The sequence below is a fragment of the Nothobranchius furzeri genome, chromosome 4 (assembly GCF_043380555.1).
Source record: "Nothobranchius furzeri strain GRZ-AD chromosome 4, NfurGRZ-RIMD1, whole genome shotgun sequence".
Classification (NCBI taxonomy): domain Eukaryota; kingdom Metazoa; phylum Chordata; class Actinopteri; order Cyprinodontiformes; family Nothobranchiidae; genus Nothobranchius; species Nothobranchius furzeri.
In genome coordinates this window covers 59,172,910-59,195,962 of record NC_091744.1, presented here as the reverse complement: position 1 = coordinate 59,195,962, position 23,053 = coordinate 59,172,910, and the positions used below count along the sequence as shown (strand labels likewise).

Below are 23,053 nucleotides of genomic sequence, written 5' to 3'. Positions count from 1 at the left end.
GCTCGTCATTGGGAGCCGTCCCCTCCCCCTCCCCTCTTGCTTTGGTGCAAGCTACAGGCGATTGGTCAACATGTGTAACTGCGTGTCCAGACTGTCCACACACAGAGCAGTAGGGGCGGGGAACAGGGAGGATCAGACTCAGACACACAGCAGAGCACATGAGGGTGGAGGGAGACGAGAGGGAATGAGGAGGAGGAAAAAGGAGAGCGAGAGAGGAGAATGCGACAAAGACGGTGAGAAAATGAGCGCCAGCAGTTGGAAAGTGTAGATTTCTTAAATCCATATAAATGATAAATATTTGATACATTGCATTTTTTATATTAGTAAATCATTTTACATATAGTTTAGCATTATGTTGGTTATAAATGTACTCTACGCAACAGAAAATCTGAGGAGCCACTAGGGAGCCGAAAGAGCCAGCTCTTATTGGTGAGCTGAGCCAAAAGAACCGGCTCTCTTAAAAGAGAGATAGCGTCGTTGACGCGTTGCAAAACGTGGCCAGGAACCAATCGGTTGCCGCTGCGGCGTCCCCTCCCACCAACGTCCTGCTGTCCGCCTGTGGCGTTGCAGTATGGCCGCCATCTAGAAACCTTTAGGCTGGCGAGAGTCCCCTCTGGCTCATGTGGGATTGAATATTCACTCGGCTGAAACATGTCGGCGGTGCTTCTTCTGAAAACGTTGCTGTGCAGGCTGCCACCGAGAGCCTCTCGGCAAGTCTTCGGCTGCTTTTACCACACCGAGAGAGGCGTGTACGGGTACCAACCCAAGCAGGTTGTCCGGGACCAAACGTTGCAGCTCGAGCGTATCGCTGCTCTAAACCAAGGTAAGTATGAGGTAAACTTTTCAGATACTTAGCACCATCTTCTAATGAGGCTTCCTGTTGTGTTGCCTTTCCGCTCAGATCATGGTCTGGCTCGTCTGGTGGAGGCATACAGAGTACATGGACACAAGGCTGCTAAGATTAACCCCCTACTTCCCCACCAGCCGGTTGTTGACACAGTCCAGGAGATCCACATGCTGTCCGGTACCATGAGGGGAACGCGCAACACATCAGGTGAGCTACACTTCTGGAGATGTTCACAAAACATGTTTCATAATGTTCTTTTTTATGTTTATTATCAACAACGTAACATACAAATCACCACGGTTTCACTGAAATCCAGCTTGGAGAGTTAAAGAGATTACAAGTACCGGTTTATACCAGCAGGGGGAAGAGTTGAGCTGTTTTTAAGTTTAGCCTCTGGAAGAGCCGGAAGTGCTCATCGTTTAAGAGAAATTACAAAATAAGAGCATGCTTTTAGATCTGAATATGTCAATCTACTTTTATTTTAATAACAGGTTGTTTAAGGGTGTAACTAACACATGCAAAGTCCTACACAGTTGTTTTTCTTCGAAGATTAATGAAAACACTAAATATTTACCTGTACTTTTTATAGTTTACCATAACTTATCTTACCATATTTAAAAAGCATGATTTAACAATAGCATGAGAGCTAACCAAAGTGCTGTACATTAAAAGAGTGAACTCGATTCCCGAAAACGTCTAAAAAGCATAACAATAAAACTATAGTGATGCACAATGTAGGGAAAATGACAATAAAACAATCTGGTGGCTAAGAACAAGGGTAGGTATAAGAGGTGTGACCAAATTACTGCTTTGCAAGTCACAAGTCTTTCCAGTCAAGTCTCGAGACGAGTCAAAGTCAAAGACAACCAAGTCCAAAGTCAATGTTGTGGAAGTCTATGTCCTTAACTTTGAATTTTCAAGTCATCTGTCCAACTTCAATTTAATAACAATGATAATAAATTCCAGAAATAAAGTTTCTTAAAGCTTAATTTATTTGCTCAGACAAGCAGAAAGTTCAACTGAAACTGATTATAAACAAAGTGCTGCTGCATTCAGCTGAACAACATCTAACCCAGAACGAAGGATGATTTATGATTTTTGTCCGTGTCGTGGCACATCAACAAATCAACAGTTTCAAGTCGCAAGTCACTGGCGTTCAAGTCAAGTCTTTATAGATTTTATCAAGTCAGAAGTCATTAAAATAATGACTCAAGTCCAAGTCATGTGGCTCGAGTCCACACCTCCGAGGTATAAAATTACTAAAATACATAAGAAACCACCATACGACACAGCTTATGCAGTGAAGCACAAATTTAAGTTGGCAGTCATGGAAAACAACTTGAGCAATGCCTGGATGCAGAAACAGGCCCCAGAGAGGTCTAGCTGGCGTTAAGGTGGCTGATCATGAACGGAAAGCAACTCTAAAAAATGTGTCTTGAGAGTGGATTTGAACCTGGTAAGAGATGGTGCTAGTCACGACCGAACCGGCAACGAGGTCCAGAGCTTAGGAGCTGCATATGAGAAGGCATGCTCCCTCCTCGATTTAGCAAACTTTGGGAACGCACAGGAGCAAATGAGTGTAAAGGAGCATCTGAAGTCAGCAAGTCAACTATGTTAAGGGGAGAGGGACCATTCAAGGCCTTGTAAATGAGGGTGAGCATTTAAAACTGAAACATGTAAGCCACAGGGAGCCGGTGTAGGTCAGCCAGAACCTGTGTTATGTGTCTACACCTATCAGAGTTGGCTAAAAGCTGCGCTACAGTATGTTGTACCTTCTGGAGTCTGGCTAGACAGGATGCATTGACCCCAATAAGTCAGAGTTGGCATAGCCTACAACAGGAGGAGATAAGCACATGAATTACAGAGTCAATGTGCAGCTGTTCGAGGATTGGTTGTTTAGAAATGCAGCGAAGTTGGAAAAAAAACAACAACCTGATGGTGGCGTTAATTTGAGACGACATCGACAAGCCGGAGTCCAGTTTCACGCCCAAGCTGGCGACGCACGACTCGAGGCTCAGTGACAGGAGAGACGGGACACCTGTGGGGTGGTTTACAAAATATCAGCAACTAGTTAAGGTTGTATATAGATCTTTTAAGAGAAGAACACGTTTGCAGTTTTAAGATAAGAATGTCTCAAACCATCTCCTGTGGATGGATGTAATCCTCCTAAATCAGTCCAGAGTTGTCTTTAACTGACTTTTATATGCTTTACTGGTTCATGACGCAGAGGAATTAGTTGATAAATATTTGCAATTACAACGTAATCCGTAATAGAACAAATCATACAAAGCTCAGGCGTGATTATGTTAAATAAAGAGATGATTCAGATGTTTAAATAAGCAGTTTTGGGTTTTTAAAGCAACATCTGGAGCAGCTGGTTTACGTGGAGGAGGCGTCCCAGCCTGTTATAAGTTTGAAACATTGTTTGGTGCTGCCCTCACACACCTTTTGCTTTTTGTTCAGGTCTGCGGCACTTCGGACAGCCCCAGGCTCCAATAGAAGAAGTTCAGGCCTACCTAGAGAAAGTTTACTGTGGGTTCCTGTCGGTGGAGACCAGCCAGCTGAGCAGCATGGAGGAGAGGGAGTGGTTCGCTGACCGCTTTGAGGAGCTCAAGAGCAAAAGCTTCTCTCCAGGTGAGAGGAAACACCTGGCCAAGCTCATGCTGGAGTCTCAGGTAGGTCTGAGAAGAATCACGGGGATAAAATTCATCTGCAGAGGAATAAAGTCACTTTTGAAGTGGTTATTTATTTATTTTTATTGTTTTTCCACATGTAGGAATTCGATCACTTTCTGGCCACTAAGTTTGCGACAGTGAAGCGTTATGGAGGAGAAGGAGCAGAGAGCATGATGGGGTTTTTCCACGAGCTTTTCCACCAGTCGGCCCACAGCGGCGTTACCGACATCGTCATTGGGATGCCTCACAGGGGCCGGCTCAACCTCCTGACCGGCCTCCTCCAGTTTCCACCAGAGGTTAGACACCTGACCCCCCTTATCGGAGAGGAACCTCATATTTAAATTACAGTTCTCTCCGTTCCCCACAGCTGATGTTCCGTAAGATGCGTGGCCTCAGCGAGTTCCCCGATACCTCGCCTTCCATCGGGGACGTTCTGTCCCACCTCACCTCCTCGGTGGAGTTGGATGTAGGAGCAGGACACCCCCTTCATGTCACCTTGCTCCCGAACCCGTCTCACCTGGAGGCCATCAACCCCGTGGCTCAGGGCAAAACCCGCGCCAGGCAGCAGCTCAGGAAAGAGGGCGACTATTCCCCCGAGGAAAACGCTCAGCCTGGGGACCAGGTCATCTGTTTACAGGTGCTGCTTCATACCTGGAGTGAAAAGTGTTTGTAGGTGATTCGGGTGCAAATGTGAGAGTCTGTAGTAGTGGTCGACTGATATGGGTTTTTTTAAAGACCGATGCCGATTTTTAGAAGATTTTGTTGCTGATATCTAACACTGATTATTAAGGCTATATATATACACACAGTATATACACGTTTTAGCAGCACGATGATTGTGAAAGACAACTGAACACTCACTGTGTGCAATATAAATTAAATAAGTCAGTAAATCTCTTATATTTATGGAACTTTATATATAAAACAAACTCAAAACATAAAAACGACGGTGTGTTGGGGTCCGAGTCCTTTCTTCAGTCTAGTAGTGGCGGCAGTTGGCCACACAGGTGCCTGATTTATTATTTTATTTTTTTCAATCGGCTTTTAAAAATAATTTTAGCCAATGTAGAAAAAAATTGAATATGTCAGCCCGATGTATATCGGTCGGCCTCTAGTTTGCCTGATAACGCGTATGGAAGTTGTTGTCACATTATTGGAGCACCTTTGAAGATTTGAGGTTGTTTATTATTCAAATAATTTGAATCTTCCTGTCGGCCTCCTCTCCACAGGTCCATGGGGATGGCTCCTTCACCGGTCAGGGCATTGTTCCAGAAACCTTGACTCTTTCAAATCTCCCCCACTACAGAGTTGGTGGGAGCATCCATCTCATTGTGAACAACCAAGTGGGTTATACCACTCCGTCAGAAAGAGGGAGGTCCTCTCTGTACTGCAGCGATGTTGGTCAGTGAACGCCTCAGAACTACATCAATGACCAAAGAACAACCGACTCCTGATTACTTTACTCTGCTACAGGTAAGATGGTGAACTGTGCCGTGATCCATGTAAATGGAGATGAAGCTGAGGAAGTGCTGAGGGCCACTCGGCTGGCCGTGGACTACCAGCGACATTTCAGAAAGGATATCATCCTGGATCTGATCTGCTACCGGCAGTGGGGCCACAACGAGCTGGATGAGCCTTTCTTCACCAACCCGGCCATGTACAAGATCATCAGGTGGGTACATCCTCACTCACATCCACGTTTCAGGTTGATCGTAGACCATTTAAGTGGATATCTGTGTGTTTTTTTGTATTTAACGAAGGAAGAATGTACAAAAACTTGCAGTCAACTTCCATCCCAGAGGATGTTTCTAAAAGTGACTTTTAAATGAAAAATGTTATTTTCTGTTTAACGATCGTGTCCTTCCAGGTCCCGTAAGAGCGTCCCTGACTCCTACACTGACCAGCTGATCTCAGAGGGTCTGATGAACGAGGAGGAGCGGGCCGGGATCAAGTCCAAATATTTCAGCATGCTCAACGAAAAGCTGTCCAACATGACGCTGTACAGTCCTCCGCCCACCAACCTGCAGGGTCGCTGGGGGGATCTGGTGGAGCCTCAGGCCAGAGTCACCACCTGGGACACGGGGGTCCCCGTCCCACTGCTGCAGTTCATTGGTGCAAAATCGGTGGACATCCCTGAACAAGTGCAGCTGCACAGCCACCTGCTGAAAACCCACGTACAGGTACGACTGTCATCTTTAATCAAGTATCTGTTTCTGCTGCAGCAGCTGAATCCTGTTCTGTTAAAACAGGCTCGGCTGCAAAAGCTAGAGGCCGGATCCAAACTAGACTGGTCCACAGCAGAAGCCCTGGCATTTGGGTCTCTTCTCATTCAGGGTCTGTTCAACATAACCTGAGCATCGCTGCTGCCTTAAAACACAATTATAATCTGAAATGATCTGTATTATAGGCTTTAATATTCGAATAAGTGGACAGGACGTTGGGAGAGGAACGTTCAGTCAGAGACACGCCATGGTGGTTTGTCAGGACACCAACGACACGTACATCCCTCTCAACCACATCAGCCCCCAGCAGACGGCGTTTCTGGAGGTAAAAATACACCTACAGGAAGTTCACATGTGGATTCAAGTGTAGGGTGTCATCATGTCCTGTGTGTGTGTTCAGGTGTGTAACAGCCCGTTGTCTGAAGAGGCGGTTCTTGGGTTTGAATACGGAATGAGCATCGCTCAGCCGAAGCTCCTGCCTATCTGGGAAGCTCAGTTTGGAGATTTCTTCAATGGAGCGCAGATCATCTTTGATACGTTCATATCTGGAGGTGAGTGTCTGCCAGCTTTAGCTCACGGTAAAGTCCCCCTAGACCAGACGTGAAACCTTTGTCTCCTAGGCGAAGCTAAGTGGCTGCTTCAGTGTGGGATGGTGATCCTGCTGCCTCACGGCTACGACGGAGCTGGACCCGAACACTCGTCCTGCCGGATGGAGCGCTTCCTCCAGGTATGGGTTCAAACCAACACAACTCACAAATGAGTTTAGAATTGCTCCAACATGTCCGCCTTTTATTATTGTAAATGTTCCTTTAACTATGGAGAACCTGACCTCTAACCCCACACTAGGCTTGGACGGTACTATGGTAATACTGTGTACAGCCAGTGGTTAAAATCAGAAAAGTGTCACACAGTCATGAAAAAATACAGTGCACTTAGGGGATAAGGATTTAATATAAAAAAGTCATTTAATGTGTAAAATGGATGAATGGTTTAATTTTCGTTTTTACTTGAGTACTTTAATATCATTTGGCCGACTTTTGGAGATGTTCCATAAAGTTTATAAACATGACATCATCATGTGACAGCGTGGAGGAGAGAGAGGCATCTTGACAGAGACTAGGATAGCAGGTCACACACTTGGGCTGGGAATCGAAAAACGGGTTTCCCACTGTTCCAATTCCTAGGAATCGTTTGCCATTTTTGCAAACAATTACCTTATCAGTTCCAGTTGGTGCGAATGACGTCATCGCGCACGTTGCATAACTTAATAACATAAAAAAAAATGGGGCCCAATGCCTCCCTGCTTGACACTCAGCATTAAGGGGTTGGATTGGGGGGTTAAACCACCAAATGGTTCCCGAGCGTGGCTGTGTCTGCAGCTCACCGCTCCCCCAGGGGATGGGTCAAATGCGGAGAACAAATTTCGCACACACACCTGTGTGTGTGACAACTAATGGGACTTTAACTTTAACTTTAACTTACGCATTGGCTTGGCAGGAAACATGGCGCCTAAGCGCCAACAGGGCAACTTGCAATTTTTGCAAAGTAGATATTTCATCAAACAGAGGAAACACTACAAATATGCAATAACTTAAAGTGAATGTTGTGTTTTTGACCTGCTACGGACTAGTACATTTCAACGCAGCAGCAGTGATGTTTGCGCGTCCTCTCCTGTTCACACTGCAAGTAACTAATCAGCTAACGCTGCCTATCATGTTAGTCATTAGTCTCAGATACACACCTCCACACTAGCAGACTCCAGCCACTAAAGTCTGACCTTTGGTGAGATTTTTCCCACTCTGCAAAAGCTACAGCAACACTGCACCACATAAGAGGACTCTGTCTTCACAGGGAGCATAAAGGAGAACAGTTGGAAAAATCTTTCAAACCGATACAGGTACCACAGATTATTTATCATTAATAAGCTGACAGGTATAATGCAGGAGACGGTGTGCAATAAATTTTTTTGCCACCTATTGAACTAGTTGGGAATTGATAAAGGAATTGCACTGATAGACAGAACTGACAATAGCATTGATGTTGATAAAAATGTATCTGTTCCCACCCCTATCTCTCACCTACCAACTTAGTTTTAAAAAAGAACAATTTCTGCTGTTTGGAAGTATTTCGGATTCCACGCAAATGATCAGAATGAATTTTGAATTTAATTTAGAATTTAATGATAAAGCGTGTTTCCCCATCACCGAGTGTTCGTCGTGCAATAAAGAGGTGACGGCAAGAGATGTCCCGTCTGCAACACAGAGGAACGCTCCTGAGCTGAAATAACAGCCTGTTTATCAATCAATCAATCAACCAATCAATCAATCAGTCAGATTTTATTTATAAAGCGCTTTTCAAACAAAGTGCTACTCAAAGTGCTTTACAAAATGACCCCAAATTCCCATAACAGTTTAAAAACATTAACACACACACACACGCACGCACGCACGTACGTACGTACGTACGTAAAAATTTATATTCGGCTGAGTCCAGATGGGCCAAGTAAGGTAAGGCAAGGAAACGCCATCAGAGGAGCCGTCTGCCTCGGCTGCATCAGGTCTTCCACAGCAACTAAGTCAGGGCGCTCAGAGGAGGGGGAGCATAGACCTCCACTTAAACACTACTTATAGAGCGCCCAGGAAGCTACAGTCGACCACCGTCCCCGGGGCAGAGGGCCCCTACAGAGAAAACACTGGATTAAAATGAGTAAAAATATGAAAATAAAAGAGCTAATATAAATGACAAATGTAAGAAAATAAGTAATCAGTAAAATCATATTGACAGTAAAATAATAATATTAAATAATGAAAAAGTGTTAAAATATAATCATATAAAATGTGCAAAGCAAGCAATAGAATCTAATCATGTAAAACGAGAAATAAAACTATAGTGAATAATTAGATAAAAGCTAACCTAAATAGATGGGTCTTGAGCCTGGACTTAAAAACATGAACGTTCTCTGCAGCCCTGAGGTCTTCAGGCAGCTCGCTCCAGAGGCGAGGGCCATAAGGACGCCTTGCCGTGAGTGTGTGTCCTGACTTTAGGGTTGACCAGGAGACGCCTGCCAGAGGAGCGCAGAGGACATGAGGGTTCATATTGTAAAAGCAGTTCTGAGAGATAAGAAGGCCCAAGACCGTTAAGACCCTTAAAAACCATTAGAAGAACCTTAAAATTGATCCTGAAACACACGGGGAGCCAATGCAATGATTCTAAAACCGGTGTAATGTGCTCCCGCCTCCTGGTCTTCATCAGGCTAGTTTAAAGCCTGTTATTCAAGGAGACGACAAATGAAATTTCTGCTGGAAGTATGCTGCTAGTCGTCTTCTCCTGATGATGTGACAGCAGTGTTGAAGCCGGAAAGTAAACATGCTGGTTTTTCTGGCGAAAAGTCTTTTTAATAAGCTACGTTTTTTTTTAATCTGTTGATAATATTATGTGTGTTACGTTGTTTTTCTCAGTAGTAATAGTGCTTGGGATTTAGTTTCTGAACGGTGAAGGTCCAAGCCAACAGTTTGGTAATGCCACTTGAGTCTTAAGTCATAATTTTTAATGAATTAGTTGTGGTAATACACCATGGTAAAATATGGAGGAAGTTTAACTGTATTAAAATTTGGATATTGCCCAAGCCTACCCCACACATCACAGATTTTACTCAGCGTTTGACCCCTCACTTCTTTTATTTTATTATTATTTTTTTTCTAAAAGCTAAATTTCATGGGTGTGCTTCTGATTTCATTTCATTTATTTATAAAGCCCCTTCTGTGGCCAGTGCAGACGCCCAAGGTGCTGAACACAACACAATAAAAACATAAAACCATCAGAATAAAATATAACAATCGTAAAACCAGCATAAAATCAATTAAATGAGGAGAGTAAAAGCAAAAAATAAAATCCAGAAAAAGATTAAGAGGCCGGGGCATCGAAACTGGGTAAAATTTGCTAAACCTGAAAAGCCTTGACCAAAAAAAAGGGTCTTAAGGCGAGTCTTAAAACCCCCCAATGAGGGTGACTGTCGACTTCTTTTTTCTTTCTCGTCTCTGCTTGTCCTGAAACAGCCAGCATTTATCAAGGGAGGAGAGCTGATTATTTGCAGGTTTAATTCAGATGAAGTCACCAGAGATCATGTTAATTCACCACAGCAGTGGTGGGACAAGATGGAGCTTGTTGTTTTTAGACCATCTTCTCCCAACTGTGTTTAGATTTCAGTCGCTTATTTTTGTTGACAGACGAGATAAACTCTATAAAAGTGCAGCCTTTTGAGTTTAGAACATCACACTGACGCATAGATGGTTGCTGACCCTTTTCTGTCCATCAGATGTGTGACAGTAAAGAGGAGGGGGTGGATGGTGACAGTGTGAACATGGCAGTGGTGAACCCCACCACCTCCGCACAGTACTTCCACCTGCTCAGGAGGCAGATGGTTCGAAACTTCCGCAAACCTCTCATCGTGGTGGGACCCAAGATGCTGCTCAGATTCTCTGTGAGTTTAGATGGAGTAGAGATAAGGAAACAGGTATTTTTGTTTTAATCACAACAACTGAAAGATGTTTGTTTTTATCATCCAGGGAGCAGCGTCCAGCCTGAGTGAACTAGCACCAGGAACAGCCTTCAGGCCGGTGTTGGGAGACGATTCTGTCCCAGCAGAAAGGTACAAACCTGTCAAGTCAGCTGAAGTGTTCAGAAGTTACCCAGATATAGAAGGTCTGACTAGGAGTTTTTGTCATCCACACAGTGTCCAAAAGGTGGTGCTGTGTTCTGGGAAGCATTACTATGCCCTGCTGAAACAGAGGGAGACCTCAGCAGCCAATCAGAGTGCAGCAATCCTCCGTTTGGAGGAGTTGTGTCCGTTCCCTCTGCACACTCTTCAGCAGGAGCTCAAAAAGTACCCTAATGCCAAAGGTAGTATTATTTAAAGAGTAACTAAACCCCAAAATAACTTCTTTTATTTATTTTTTGCTAATTAACATATAATCGGGTCATTACAAATGCAATCTTTCTGTTTCTGTGCATTTATTGACATGCTTGTGTAAACTTGATAAAATCTAGAATCTAGGTCTAAAAATTAGAGCCCTGCACGGGCCTAAAATCTGAGCCCGTGTCCGGCCTGGCCCGAGGGGGTGGAGCCCCAGCCCGACCCGGCCCGAAAAGGTTTTCAGGATTCTCTGGCCCGACCCGAGCCCGACTTTTTTTAACCAACTAAATGAAAACAAAGTGCGTCAATCCTAACCAATGTGTTAAAAGACGTGCAGGATCCGATCAATTTGTTTTTCCCTCGTTTACCGTCACGGAGATAACGGCGCACTGGCTCTGGTGGTAATCAAGTTAAATTTGATCTCTTTCCAACAATTTTCACAAGAAAACAAAACAGTTATAGCAGGGCTTTTGTTGACCGGATAGTTCCCGTATTTGACAGTTTATTTTGACGGAGAAAGAATAGAAAGAATTACCCCGACGCATGCAGACGAACTGACACTTTATTCTACGCACATTGTAGATGTAGCTAAATCACACAAGAAAAGATTCCCATCTGAACATCTGAGCTGGACCCTGCTCAGCGCAGCTCGCTGTCGGCGCGTATGTGCACAGCGAGCTGAAGTTCTGGAGATTGGCTTGGAGCGCGTCGCAGAACCAGAGCGCATGCGGGAAGGTTCCTCCCACTGAAGCGAGTGTTTTCCAAACCCTGTCGCTCAGAGAGACTTGTCACTTAGAAAATGTTCCCTGATTATGAAACTTTGGCTGAATAGTGCTTGTTCCTGTCTCCAATGTGGCAACGCATCCAGGAGCCGTCTGAGGAGAAGCCCAGAATCTCACATCCTCTTCAGCTCAGAAAGCGCCGATATGATTACGCACAAGTGTGACGCGTCAACCCGGTCTCACAGTAAGACTGGGTTGGAACTATTCAGGTTTAGGCAGACAATCTTTACATAGAATTGACTTACAGATATAAAATTAATTCAGTAAAATATAAAGCATTCTATTTAAATATCCATTCATTATTTTACAAGCACAGAGAGCCGCATCAGATTCAGATCAGCGGGAAGATTCCTCCGACTGAATTCAGTCGGAGGAATCTTCCTGCATGCGCTCTGGTTCTGCGACGCGCTCTAAGCCCCTCCCCACATCTTCAGCTCGCTGCGTACCTTATGTAGTACACGCTGACAGCGAGCTGCGCTGAGCAATGTCCAGCTCAGATGTTCAGATGGGAATCTTTTCTTGGGTGATTTAGCTACATCTGCAATGTGCGTAGAATAAAATGTCAGTTCGTCTGCATGCGTCGGGGTAATTCTTTCTATTCTTTCTCCGTCAAAATAAACGGCCAAATACGGGAACTATCCGGTCAACACAAGCCCTGCTTTTAACTGTTTTGTTTTCTTGTGAAAATTGTTGCAAAGAGATATAATTTAACTTGATTAACACCGGAGCCAGGCGCACTGCGCCGTTATCTCCGTCACTGTAAATGAGGGAAAAACAAATTGAACAGATCCTTTTCTGACCTTCCCCACCTACAAAGTTTAATTACAACAATCAAACGTGACAGAGTCTGGATTTGTATTCTGAACAGTCTAATTATGTTTTAAAAAGAAACGTATGACAAAAGTGACATCTACTCAGTAAAACCACCAACAGGGTGAAAAATATCAAAATATTGTAGCAGAGACGGGCTACAACTTCTGGATCCACTTTATATAAATCGTTTTATTGATTATCTTTTTATGAAAGATAACTTTGATGTACACGAGCGACCGGTACCGGCTGCTGTCACCTGTTGTGAGCAGCGCTCTACTGTCTGAGGGTAGGCCCCGCCCACAACTCAGCGGCTGCTGTGGCTCCCAGTGTTCACTTTACTGTGGGAAATGGGTAATAATGGCTCTTTGATGGGAACAGGTTGCCAACCCCTGGTTTAAGTGTTTCAATTTTTTTTTTATGAATTCGATTAAAAATAAAGGCGCCCGGCCTGTGTCCGAGGTAATTACACAGTCGTTGGCCCGCCGGGCCGACCCGAGGGCCTAGGGCTTCAGTGCAGGGCTCTACTAAAAATGTCTTAGTGCTGCCCCCTGTGGCAGAACAGCGGCTACTGCATTTTACACTTGTGATTGACTGGGGCTGGGTTATCGGTACAGTCTCCTCCCACTCCCCCTCTCTCCCAGGATGGAAATTCCCCACACTTGGCCATGCCACTCTGTGCCTCCTGGCAATGCCCACCTTCATGGCATTTTTCAAATCTTGACTAGGGGTGGAGTTACATTTTCTGATGGTGTGCACTGTGCAGTCCCTCTTTAAGTTTTAGTTCTTTTCTCTGGATGATTAAAACCTTAAATGTGTTCATTTGCAGTCAGAATTCCATTTTTTGGGTGATACGGGTATGGATGGGTGGAGTCTCTGTGTCCACGGTTCCTCTTTAATAACACGCCATTCCTGTGTTTTGCATAAAGATGCCAGTTTGAGGAATTCCCCTTTAACACAGTAGGAAACACCGACTGATGCACAAAGAAAGGACTGTATTTAATTATAGCTGCTCGCATAAGGAATGCAAATGTAGGAAAACTCATCTGTTTGAATTTTCTACCCTGTCACGAACATTTTTTAGTTTGGAAAAAATTGTGCTTTGTACTTTAGACTAAAATGTAGTTTATTTCATTTATTTATACTGTCAGCATACGTTTCATTGTGCTCATTTTGACATCCAAGAGAAACTTAAAATGAATAAAAAATTGATTAGCACCCTTGGCTGCCACCTTACTGTGGTAGAGATGGTCTGAGTGTCCCAATGGTAAAAGCTAAGTTGTCTGAGGCTTTATGTCTCTGGTAGGGTCACCCATGGCAAACAGGTCTTTGATGAGGGATCAGACAAAATGTATCCCAAAGACCCCTCATTATGATGATGAACATAAATAGAAAGGGTGTTCCCTCACCTGGGGCCCATTCTGGAGTCAGGCCTGAAGTTGGAGCATGACGGCGAGTGCCTTGTGGCCAGGCTTTTACCTACTGAGCCCGGCCGGGCACAGCCCAAAGAGAAGAAAGACTCGGGTCCCCTTTCCCACGAGCTCACCACTTATGGGAGGGGCCAAAGGGGTTGGGTGCATTGTGTGTCAGGTGGTAGCCTAAGGCAGAGACCATGGTGGTCTGATCCTCGGCTACAGGAGCTAGCTCTCTGTACGTGGAATGTCACCTCTCTGGTGAAGAAAGCCAAATTTGGTGTATGAGTTTCAGACGTTCCAGCTAGATAGTCGGACTCACCTCAACCCATGGCTCTGGCTCTGGAACCAGTTTCCTTGAGAGGGGTTGGACTTTCTACCACTCTGGAGTTGGGTGCTGAGAGGTGCTGAGCAGGGGTGGGCATACTTGGTGCCAGTACGTTGGGGTTTACCCCGGGGAACATGAGAGTAGCCTCCCTCCGCTTACGTGTGGGGCGACGAGTCCTGACTGTGGTTTGTGCTTATGCACCAAACTACAGTTTAGAGTACCCACCCTTTTTGGAGTCCCTGGTGTGTGTGTTGGAAAGTGCATCTTCCGGTGACTCCCTTGTTGTTCGGGGGACTTCAATGCTCACGTGGGCAACGACAATGAGACATGGAGAAATGTGGTTGGGAGGAATGGCCCCCCTGATCTGAATCTGAGCGATGTTTTGTAATTGGACTTCTGTGCTTGACATGGATTGTCCATAATGAACACATGTTTAAAGGTGCATTATGGAAGTTTGACAGCCAAAACATGTATAGAAATAATACATTTCTTCTTCATTCCTTCTCCTGTAATGCCCTCATCCTGTAGAATGAGCCCTGGCATTTTTACTGTGATTGCCTGTTTTTCTGTAAAATCACAGAAAAAGAGAAATGCTCGGGTCGAGCAGGCTGCTTCATGCGTGTTCACGCTCAGGCATAGCCCGTAGCATTTGCTATCCGTAGCTTTAGCAGCAGAGAGAGAGGGGGTGCCAACTCGGCGACTTTATCGCTGTTCCTAATGCCTAGTGATGAACCTAGCTACATTTCTGAGGACACTTAGCTACTTTCTTCTAGATATTTCCTGCAAATTAGCAACAAAATAGCCATTTTCGCCCCGAACTGTTCTTTGAACGTTGTTTCAGCTGTCCTCAACGATATAAAAGTTACAGAAATGAAAGACGCTACTGGCTCTAGCTCACCTAGTAAGACGTCGGACTCTCGTGCAGAAGATCCGGGTTCGAATCTGGATGTGAACATAATTTATTTAGAATTTATTTTTTACATTAATGGTCTATTTTTTTACAGTTAAGATGCCCAAATTTTTATTTGAGACTCGCCGAACGGCATTGAATTCACAGATAAAAAAGATGTGGGTTCAATTTTCATTTTGGAACAATTTTTCAAGCAAGGGAAGGGAATGATCTGAACATGCAGGAGGACTGACCCATCTTAAACCTTTGTCGGCTGTGCTGAAGAGAAAGGTACAGAACCAAATTATTTAATTAATTAGCTGCGCGTTCTCCTGTCCTCTCCCCCCCCCCCCCCCCCCCCACACACGGGACTGTCTCAGCTGTTATTTTCGTTAAGGAGTGTGCACGTACAGCATGCGTGCCTCGTGCACGAGCCTACTATTGAAGCTGCCGTTACGCTTTTGGCCTGAGGGGGCAATCGCAAGCATAGAAATTCAAAACTCCGTAAAGTCCCTTTAAGCATTAAGGTGATCATATTTGCTCTTGGCACCAGAATACCTTTGGCCGCAGTTCAATAATCAACTTTGTTGTCCTTTCATTTGTTCTGCAGCCGCATGTCTTGGAAACTTAGGTGAAGAGATGGTGGCACAGGAGTTAAGTGCTCGCCCCATAATCGAATGTTTGCAGGTTCGGGCCCCGCTCAGTCTGTTGCTGTCGCTGTGTCCTTTGGCAAGACACTTAACCCACCTTGCCTGCTGGTGGTGGTCGGAGGGGCTGGTGGCGCCAGTGTACGTCAGGCTTGCCTCTGGCAGTGTGCCCCAGGGCAGCTGTGGCTACAATGTAGCTCATCCCCACCAGGGTGCGAATGTGTGTGTGAATGGATGGATGACTGATTGTGTTGTAAAGCACCTTGGGGGGTTCCAGTACTCCAGAAGGCGCTATATCAAATACAAGCCATTTAAGAGAAGGTCGGAGCTGTCAACTGACTGATCTGGTGGTGAGTTGGCTTTAATGGTGGGGAAGAAAGACGGTCAAACCTGGCAGGCCCAAATGTATTGTGAGGGTCTGCTGGGAATGTCTTGCAGAGTCTCCTGTCAGAAGAAGCTTCAATTTCCATCTCTGACAGAAAAAAACTTGTCCCGTGGGAAGCAGGGGACATTGAGTCTGAGTAGGCCATGTTCCGTGCTTCCACTGTTGAGGCGGCCAATCGGAGCAGCGGCCGCAGTATCGTCGGTGCCTGTCATGGTGGCAACTTCTGAAACAGCTGGTGGACACCGGCAGTTAGGGATGCTGTCAAAGAGTCCTATTGGGTCTTTTTGGCTTGTGGGACTCCAGAGGCAGCTGATGGGTACCAACAGTCCAAGTGAAATGCAGCTTTGGTGGTCTTGGAGGCAAAAACTTGGGTGTGGGATGAATTTGATGTGACCATGGCATGGAGCAAGACTTCCAAATAGCTTCGAGGAGATTGTGGTCCACCATCCGGCATCTCAGGAGGGAAAAGCAGTGCGCTACCAACACTGTTTACAATGTGGACGTGTGCTGTTGACCTCTACTTGGGACGTTGTGGATTGGTGGGCAGAGTACTTCGAAAGCCTCCTCAATCCCACTGGCACATCTTCCAGTGAGGAAGCGGAGTCTGGGGATGGGGTGGACTCTCCAATCTCTGGGGCCAAAGATTTCTGAGGTGGTCAAAAACCTCCTTGGCAGCATCACCTTGGGGGTGGGTGAGGTCTGGTCGGAGTTCCTTAAGGCTCTGGATGTTGTGGGACTGTGTTGGTTGGTGCGACTCTGCAATATCGCTTGGGCATCAAGGTCAGTGTCACTGAATTGGCAGACTGGGGTGGTGATCCCCCTATCTAAATAGGGGGACCACCTACAGAGGAATCACTCCTGAACCTCCCTAGTAAGGTCTATTCAGGGGTTCTGGAGAAGAGGGTTCATCAGATTGTCGAACATCAGATTCAGAAGGAACAATGTGTCTTTCGTCCTGGCCGTGGAACACCCCTTAGGGAGGTTAATCAGTTCCTCTAAATCCGAGACCATGGTCTTGAATCGGAAAAGGGTAGAATGCCTTCTCCAAGTCGGGGACAAAGTTCTAGCCCAAGTGGAGGAGTTTAAGTATCTCTGGGTCTTATTCATGAGTGAAGGAGAGATGGTGTGTGAGATTGATAGCCGCATTGGTGCTGCGCCCTCAGTGATGCAGGTGTTGTACCGATCTGTCGTGGTGAAGAGAGCTGAGCTGGAAGGCAAAGCTCTGGATTTACCGGTCGATCTACGTTATACCCTCACCTATGGTCATGAGCTTTGGGTAGTCATAAGATCGCAAATACAAGTGGCCAAAATTAGTTTTCTCTGCAGGGTGTCTGTGCTCTCCCTTAAGCCGGGCGTACACTGTGCGACTTTTTCACTTTTTTTGAGCCGATTTTCCAGTCGTGCGAGAAGCCACGACATCGGGGCGAGTTTTGCGCCGAGCGGTCGTGTAGTGTACAGGGGGTTACGAGAGGCGATTAACACCACGTGACCAGCTGCCGATCAGCAGTCGTGAGGTCGCAGGGACTTCTGGTGTGTTTAATATTTCGCTCGTCCCTCGTGAGGGTATCGCAGTGTTGAAGCGGCGCTGCGAGCAGCTGCGAGCAGCTACGATCCAAAAAGCATCAGAACCGCTCACGGCGCATGCGCGCGCAATCCTGCATCAACGCCGGCCGGTCGCTCGCTATTTCCCTAATAACACACGCTGTTCGTTTTTGTTTCTACACGTTTTTTTTACTCAAAGATTGTCAAGAAAGCGTGTTTGTCGTGTTCATGTCAAATTAAACTGATCACAAAACACAGATTCACTTTCTTTATTTCGTTTTCCTCATCCAACCCCCATAAATCCCTGTGTGTCCTCCTGCAGCACTCCCGAAGGACAACAGGCAAGACAAAAAAGTCTGACGTGTTGAGTAAAAACTGCTATTTTTAGCACAGTTTTAGGGCCGACGTGTTGCTACCAGACGTACAGTGTGAGCAGTCAGGTCGCATGCGAGAATTGGGTCGTACAGTGTGAGCACACGACTCGTGAGATCTGCTCTGCGAGGAAGTCGTACAGTTTGAGCTGAAGCTGAACGCTGCGAGTGAAAAAGTCGCACAGTGTACGCCCGGCTTTAGAGATAGGGTGAGAAGCTCTGTCATCTAGGAGGGGCTTGGAGTAGACCCGCTGCTCCTCCACATTAAGAGGAGCCAGTTCATGTGGCTCGGGCATCTGGTCAGGACACCTTTCTGGTGAGGTTTTCCTGGCACGTTCAACCAGGAGGAGACTCAAGGGAAGACCCAGGACACGCTGGAGGGACTGTTTCTCAGCTGGCCAGGGAACGCCTTGGGATTCCTCCGGAGGAGTTGGGCCAAGTGGCTGAGCAGAGGGAAGTCTGGGCCTCTCTGCTTAGGGTGCTTCCCCTGCCACCCAACTCTGAATAAGCGGTTGAAAATGGATGGATGATTATTTTAATTTACTGATCCGAAACCGTGCCAAAAATGTATTCTAATCACCATGTATGGATAATGAACGTTGGGGTTTTATTGCAGCCACACAGGCGTACGCTCTAGCTTATTTCCAGGTAAAGTAGCGTTACACATGGTTGCATCAGGAAGCTTTGGTGTTTCCTGGCCCACCCTGTCAGCTGCTGCTGCTCTTACAGAAGAAGCCACAGTTTGGTTCATCAGAGCATCTGCTGAGTGAAACTACACCCTCCTATATATAATATGTGTTTAATTTATAATATTAAACCTTCATCATCCCAGGAAAACCAAGCTGAACTCTCACAGGGAGCTGCTGGGTTTTGTCCTCTGGAGGAAAAACTTGCGTAAAAGATCTGAAAAGTTTGTCACCATTGTTTCGCGACCTTTCCACGTTTTCCCAGAAATCATCAGAGTTGAACTGCTTTGTATTGATGTTATATTGAGTGAGACCGGTGTCATTGAACTTAGTGCTGCTGAGTGTAAAGAAACAGTCTCAAAAGCAGATCCAGGGATAAGTCAAGGTGATCGTAACAAAATGTCTGTCTCAAAGCTTTCTGATGCTTTTTATCCTCTTCCTGTTTGTGCAAACAGACCAGAAGCACATGCAGATTTTTAGGTTTAAAAAATCACGTTTCTCTTTCTGAAAATATCTTTTAAAATAACAGATCTCAGAAATAACTACTCACAAATACTCATGTTAATGTGTTCATTAGTACTGAGGATAGAAATAAAAATGTGAGTTTAGAGGCTATCGATGGATCTACATAACATTTTATTATTAAACTGTATCTGTCATGAATGTAAATGCAGTAATATCTGTTGTTTATGATGCTCTTATGCAGTTTTACTACTATCTTTATGTGTATTAGAAGTTTAAGATGATGATTTACTGTCAAAAACAATAAGGGTAACATAAGTAGTAAATATTAATGAGAGGTTCCGTTTTCTGCACAGACTCAGTGTAATATGTGCTAACAAGTTATTTTCTGCCAAGGTGACTCTGAAAATGTTTTTCTTATGAAACAAACCATAAAAGTTGTTTTAAAATGATGTTCAAAGCTTCTCTGCAGATGAATTGAAAAATCACTTTTTTAGTTTAAACTCATTTTGAAAGTGTGTGTGTGTGTGTGTGTGTGTGTGTGTGTGTGTGTGTGTGTGTGTGTGTGTGTGTGTGTGTGTGTGTGTGTGTGTGTGTGTGCGTGTGCGTGTGCGTGTGCGTGTGTGCGTGCGTGCGTGCGTGCGTGCGTGCGTGCGTGTGTGTGTGTTGTTTTTTTAACTTACCCTACAGAGTTTATTTGGAGTCAGGAAGAGCCTCAGAACATGGGTCCCTGGTCCTTCGTGGCCCCCAGGTTTGAGAAGCAGCTGGCCTGTAAGGTAGGTATTTTGTCTCACGTATAAAAGTAAAGGTGGCTTCAGGTAAACTAAGAGTGAACTCTGACCTATCAGCTCCGGTTGGTGAGTCGACCGGCCCTGCCCGCCCCTGCTGTCGGTATCGGGACCCTTCACCATCAGCAGCAGGAGGCCATCCTCACAGCTACGTTTTCCTGAGAGCCAACAGAAACCAGTGGTACTACACTACACTCTGCTGCTGGGACGTTTGTGTGAAGATCAACAGACCATCATACTCAGACTTTTACGGTTAAACGTTTTAAAATTGTTTTATTTGTCTTAATTTCCCTCCGTTCAACATGTCTTCGTCCTGTGTTTAATGACAAAAGCACTTAAAGCCTTAGATTGACTGTTTACAAGGTCAGTGGAGGTGATTGTTGTGCATTAGTGTTGATCAGAGCCTTAGTGAAACCTGTTCAGGATTCTGGCTCGAGGACTCTCAACCGTTTGGTCGTTTTTTTATACTGTTGAGAACAAAAAAGATCATTTCAAGGCTTTTAAATTTCTGAAGTTACTTAGGATTTAGAAGGAAAATACCACAGATGTCTAATCTAAAAATAGATTTTACTGTATTATGATCAAGCCGATTATGGATGATTAATAATATTTAATTATTTAACTGATATTTGAATTTAAACATACAGGCTGATGTAAATACAACAAACTGAAGGTTTTTAAATAAATCTATTTTCATGTTTTTAATGGTGTTTATTTGCAGCAGACACGAACATCACTAGTACTGGTTGGACCCATTTTTGCCTTCAGAGACTCATTACTCTTTTATAAAATGGATTCCGTAAGGAGTTGGAAATATTCCTCAAAGGTTCTGGTCCACATTAGCATGATGGCGACACAGCTGCATCCATAATGAGAATCTCCTGTTCCACCATATCCCAGAGGTTCTGGACTGAAATGGAGTTTAGTGATGTCATGTTCTATAAACCAGTTAGAGATGATCTGAGCTGTGTGACACGGTGCATCATCTTGCTGGAAGTCATCAGGAGATGGGTCCATGTGGTCATAAAGGGATGGGGTAGGAACCAGTGGCTATTTGAGCTGCTGTTGTCCTCTAGAACCAGTCTGACCAGTCTCCAACCTCAACAGCCCATTTTATCCACACATCTGCTTCTCTCTAAACCAGGGGTGTCAAACGGCAAATGTGCACATTTTCTTCATCAACATATACGCAATTTTGAACCTTTTAATTTGGAAACAAACTTATTTTTGCATTAACACTGAATGTGGAATAACCAAATTACACACGAGCAAGTCAATGTTAAATAGCACGCATCAGTGCTATTCATTACTGGTGGTGTATTCAGCATTTTTAAAATCTATTCAGGATTTATGTTTTCTTGTTTATTCATTTTTCTTATTTTTATTCTCCTTTTTCTCTCCTGTAATAAGTGTCATCGCTGCTGTGACGTCTAGCTTTCCCCACTGAGGAACAATAAAGTGATTTTCTATTCCATTCATCTATCTGCAGCCTTTCCACTTCCTGTTTACTGTAGGTTAAATCTTTTCTCACGGGCCAACAACAAAATAAAAATATCATTTTATCTTAAATGAAAATGCAACATCTCACCTGTTAACTTTCATGTTCTGGAGCAGAAAAAGAGCATAAAACCAAAATATTTAAAGCTCAGTTTGCTCCACTGGTTTACTGTGATGCTCACCTGTTCCAGCCAGATACCTGCATCATGGGGCTGATCTGAGCTGAGGAGGAGACTTCTGTTGCTTTGTTCATCTTCATCATAATGACAACATTAGATGACAACAGGTGCTCGCATAGGTTTGTGCTGCTGAACATGTCTGAGCAGCTTGACCACGTCGTTGTGTGTCGGGGAGGAAAAATAAAAACTACAGCAGCCACAGAGTCATGCTGGTTTGAGTGTGTCGCTGCTTGCTGGAGTTATATCAGCTCTGTCTGGAAGTTAGTTGGAAAATTTTCTCTTTCAGTCATGAACACATTACTGAGCGGCTAAAATCTCCGTTTCTGGGCTTCAACGTCGGCAAATAGCTGAATAAACTCGGCGCTGAGTGAGTGGAGTGTTTAGTTTGTCCGAGACAGCGGAGCGGCAGACACTGGCAGCAGATGCTGGAAAAAACACAAAGGAGGGGGTGCTTCGGCTCCGCGCTAATGCCCCAAAGCGTCATGGGAGTTGTAGTCTTTGCGGTAAAATCGGCCAGCGGGTCAGTTTTAATATATTTTTGAAATTTATCTCGCGGCCCACATAAAAATGCTCCGGGGGTCTTGTGTCTGACACGTGATCTAAACCCTAAAATTGTGGGTTAAGCAGGTATTGAAATTCTAAAACCAGCTTTTCTAGAACCTACAACAGAATCACTTAAATTCTATTTCTTCCTCATTCTGATGCTCCATTTGATCTTTGTCTTCATTTCATCTAGATGTTCAAATGAGTTACTGACATCTGATTGGATTAGATATTTGTTCTAACAAGCAGCTGAAAAGCTCTACCTATTAAAGTGAGTGTACGAAGATTTTTTAGTCTGGTCATAGATGTACAATCCAACCTTCATCCCTGATTTTATGTAATCAGTTGGTTAAAGACCAAGTTCACTGGAAGCATATTTGAGGTTTTTTTTTTAATTCATGAACGGTCACTCTGAGTTTCACATGCAGGTTTAGTGTGGAAATAATCTTCTAGCCCTATTTCCTGCATCAACCACTGGTAGAGAATGAATGGGAAAATGCTCGGATTAGAAAAGCCAGTGACGTTAGCACGTCTCACAGAAAATTAGCATTCATGGACTCATCCATCTTGGCTCATGATGGGGAAGGCTGTTGTTGTCTTAGCATCCAGGAAACAGCAGAGCTAGTAGAAGCTAACTGTTAGCATTAGCAACTCCATCTCACATCAGATGTACTTCGGGCTTGTGTTATTTGTGGAGATAAAACATCAACGTTGCAGAATGAACTGAGTAAGTGGTAGAGTTTTGTCAGCCAATAGAGGTGAGATGTCCAAATATTAGGAAATAAAACGCTAAAATTCTGATCAGGCACATTTCTAGTTCCTGAAACCGGAGTACCAGAGCTTTTTTTCCCCCACAGAGGTTGAATCACAAGGCATTCATTTTTATTAGAGACCAATGCAGATGTTTTGGTGTTTAAAGCTCTCCTATAAATGATTTGTTTCTCCTTACACCTTTTGGAGATTTGAGCTTGCGTACCTGAAACGACCTCAGATTATAAATAAAAGACTTGAACAAACTGCAAGGACTATAAATATGTAGATTTTGTTGAATGACCTCTCCGGTACTTGAAGAAATG

At 44.6% G+C, this 23,053-nt stretch overlaps 1 protein-coding gene across 1 annotated transcript; it reads left to right on the top strand.

Moving 5' to 3' along the window:
- The first annotated feature begins 481 nt into the window (after positions 1–481).
- On the top strand, positions 482–20,458 carry dhtkd1 (dehydrogenase E1 and transketolase domain containing 1). The gene is made up of 17 exons (XM_015963995.3): positions 482–823; positions 902–1,054; positions 3,311–3,522; positions 3,624–3,818; positions 3,890–4,159; positions 4,752–4,923; positions 4,996–5,194; positions 5,390–5,702; positions 5,772–5,856; positions 5,930–6,069; positions 6,145–6,295; positions 6,365–6,471; positions 10,060–10,224; positions 10,310–10,392; positions 10,477–10,643; positions 19,661–19,746; positions 19,819–20,458. Exons 1-17 carry the CDS (start codon positions 652–654, stop codon positions 19,918–19,920), a joined length of 2,772 nt encoding a protein of 923 aa, XP_015819481.1. The 5' UTR covers positions 482–651; the 3' UTR covers positions 19,921–20,458.
- The last annotated feature ends 2,595 nt before the right edge of the window (positions 20,459–23,053 follow it).

Bases quoted from the DNA above. Each gene is read 5' to 3' on its own strand.
- dhtkd1 (XM_015963995.3), top strand. From the start codon at position 652: ATGTCGGCGGTGCTTCTTCTGAAAACGTTGCTGTGCAGGCTGCCACCG. The intron at 3,523-3,623 runs GTAGGTCTGAGA...TTCCACATGTAG, and splicing joins AGCTCATGCTGGAGTCTCAG to GAATTCGATCACTTTCTGGC. The intron at 6,472-10,059 runs GTATGGGTTCAA...TCTGTCCATCAG, and splicing joins GGATGGAGCGCTTCCTCCAG to ATGTGTGACAGTAAAGAGGA.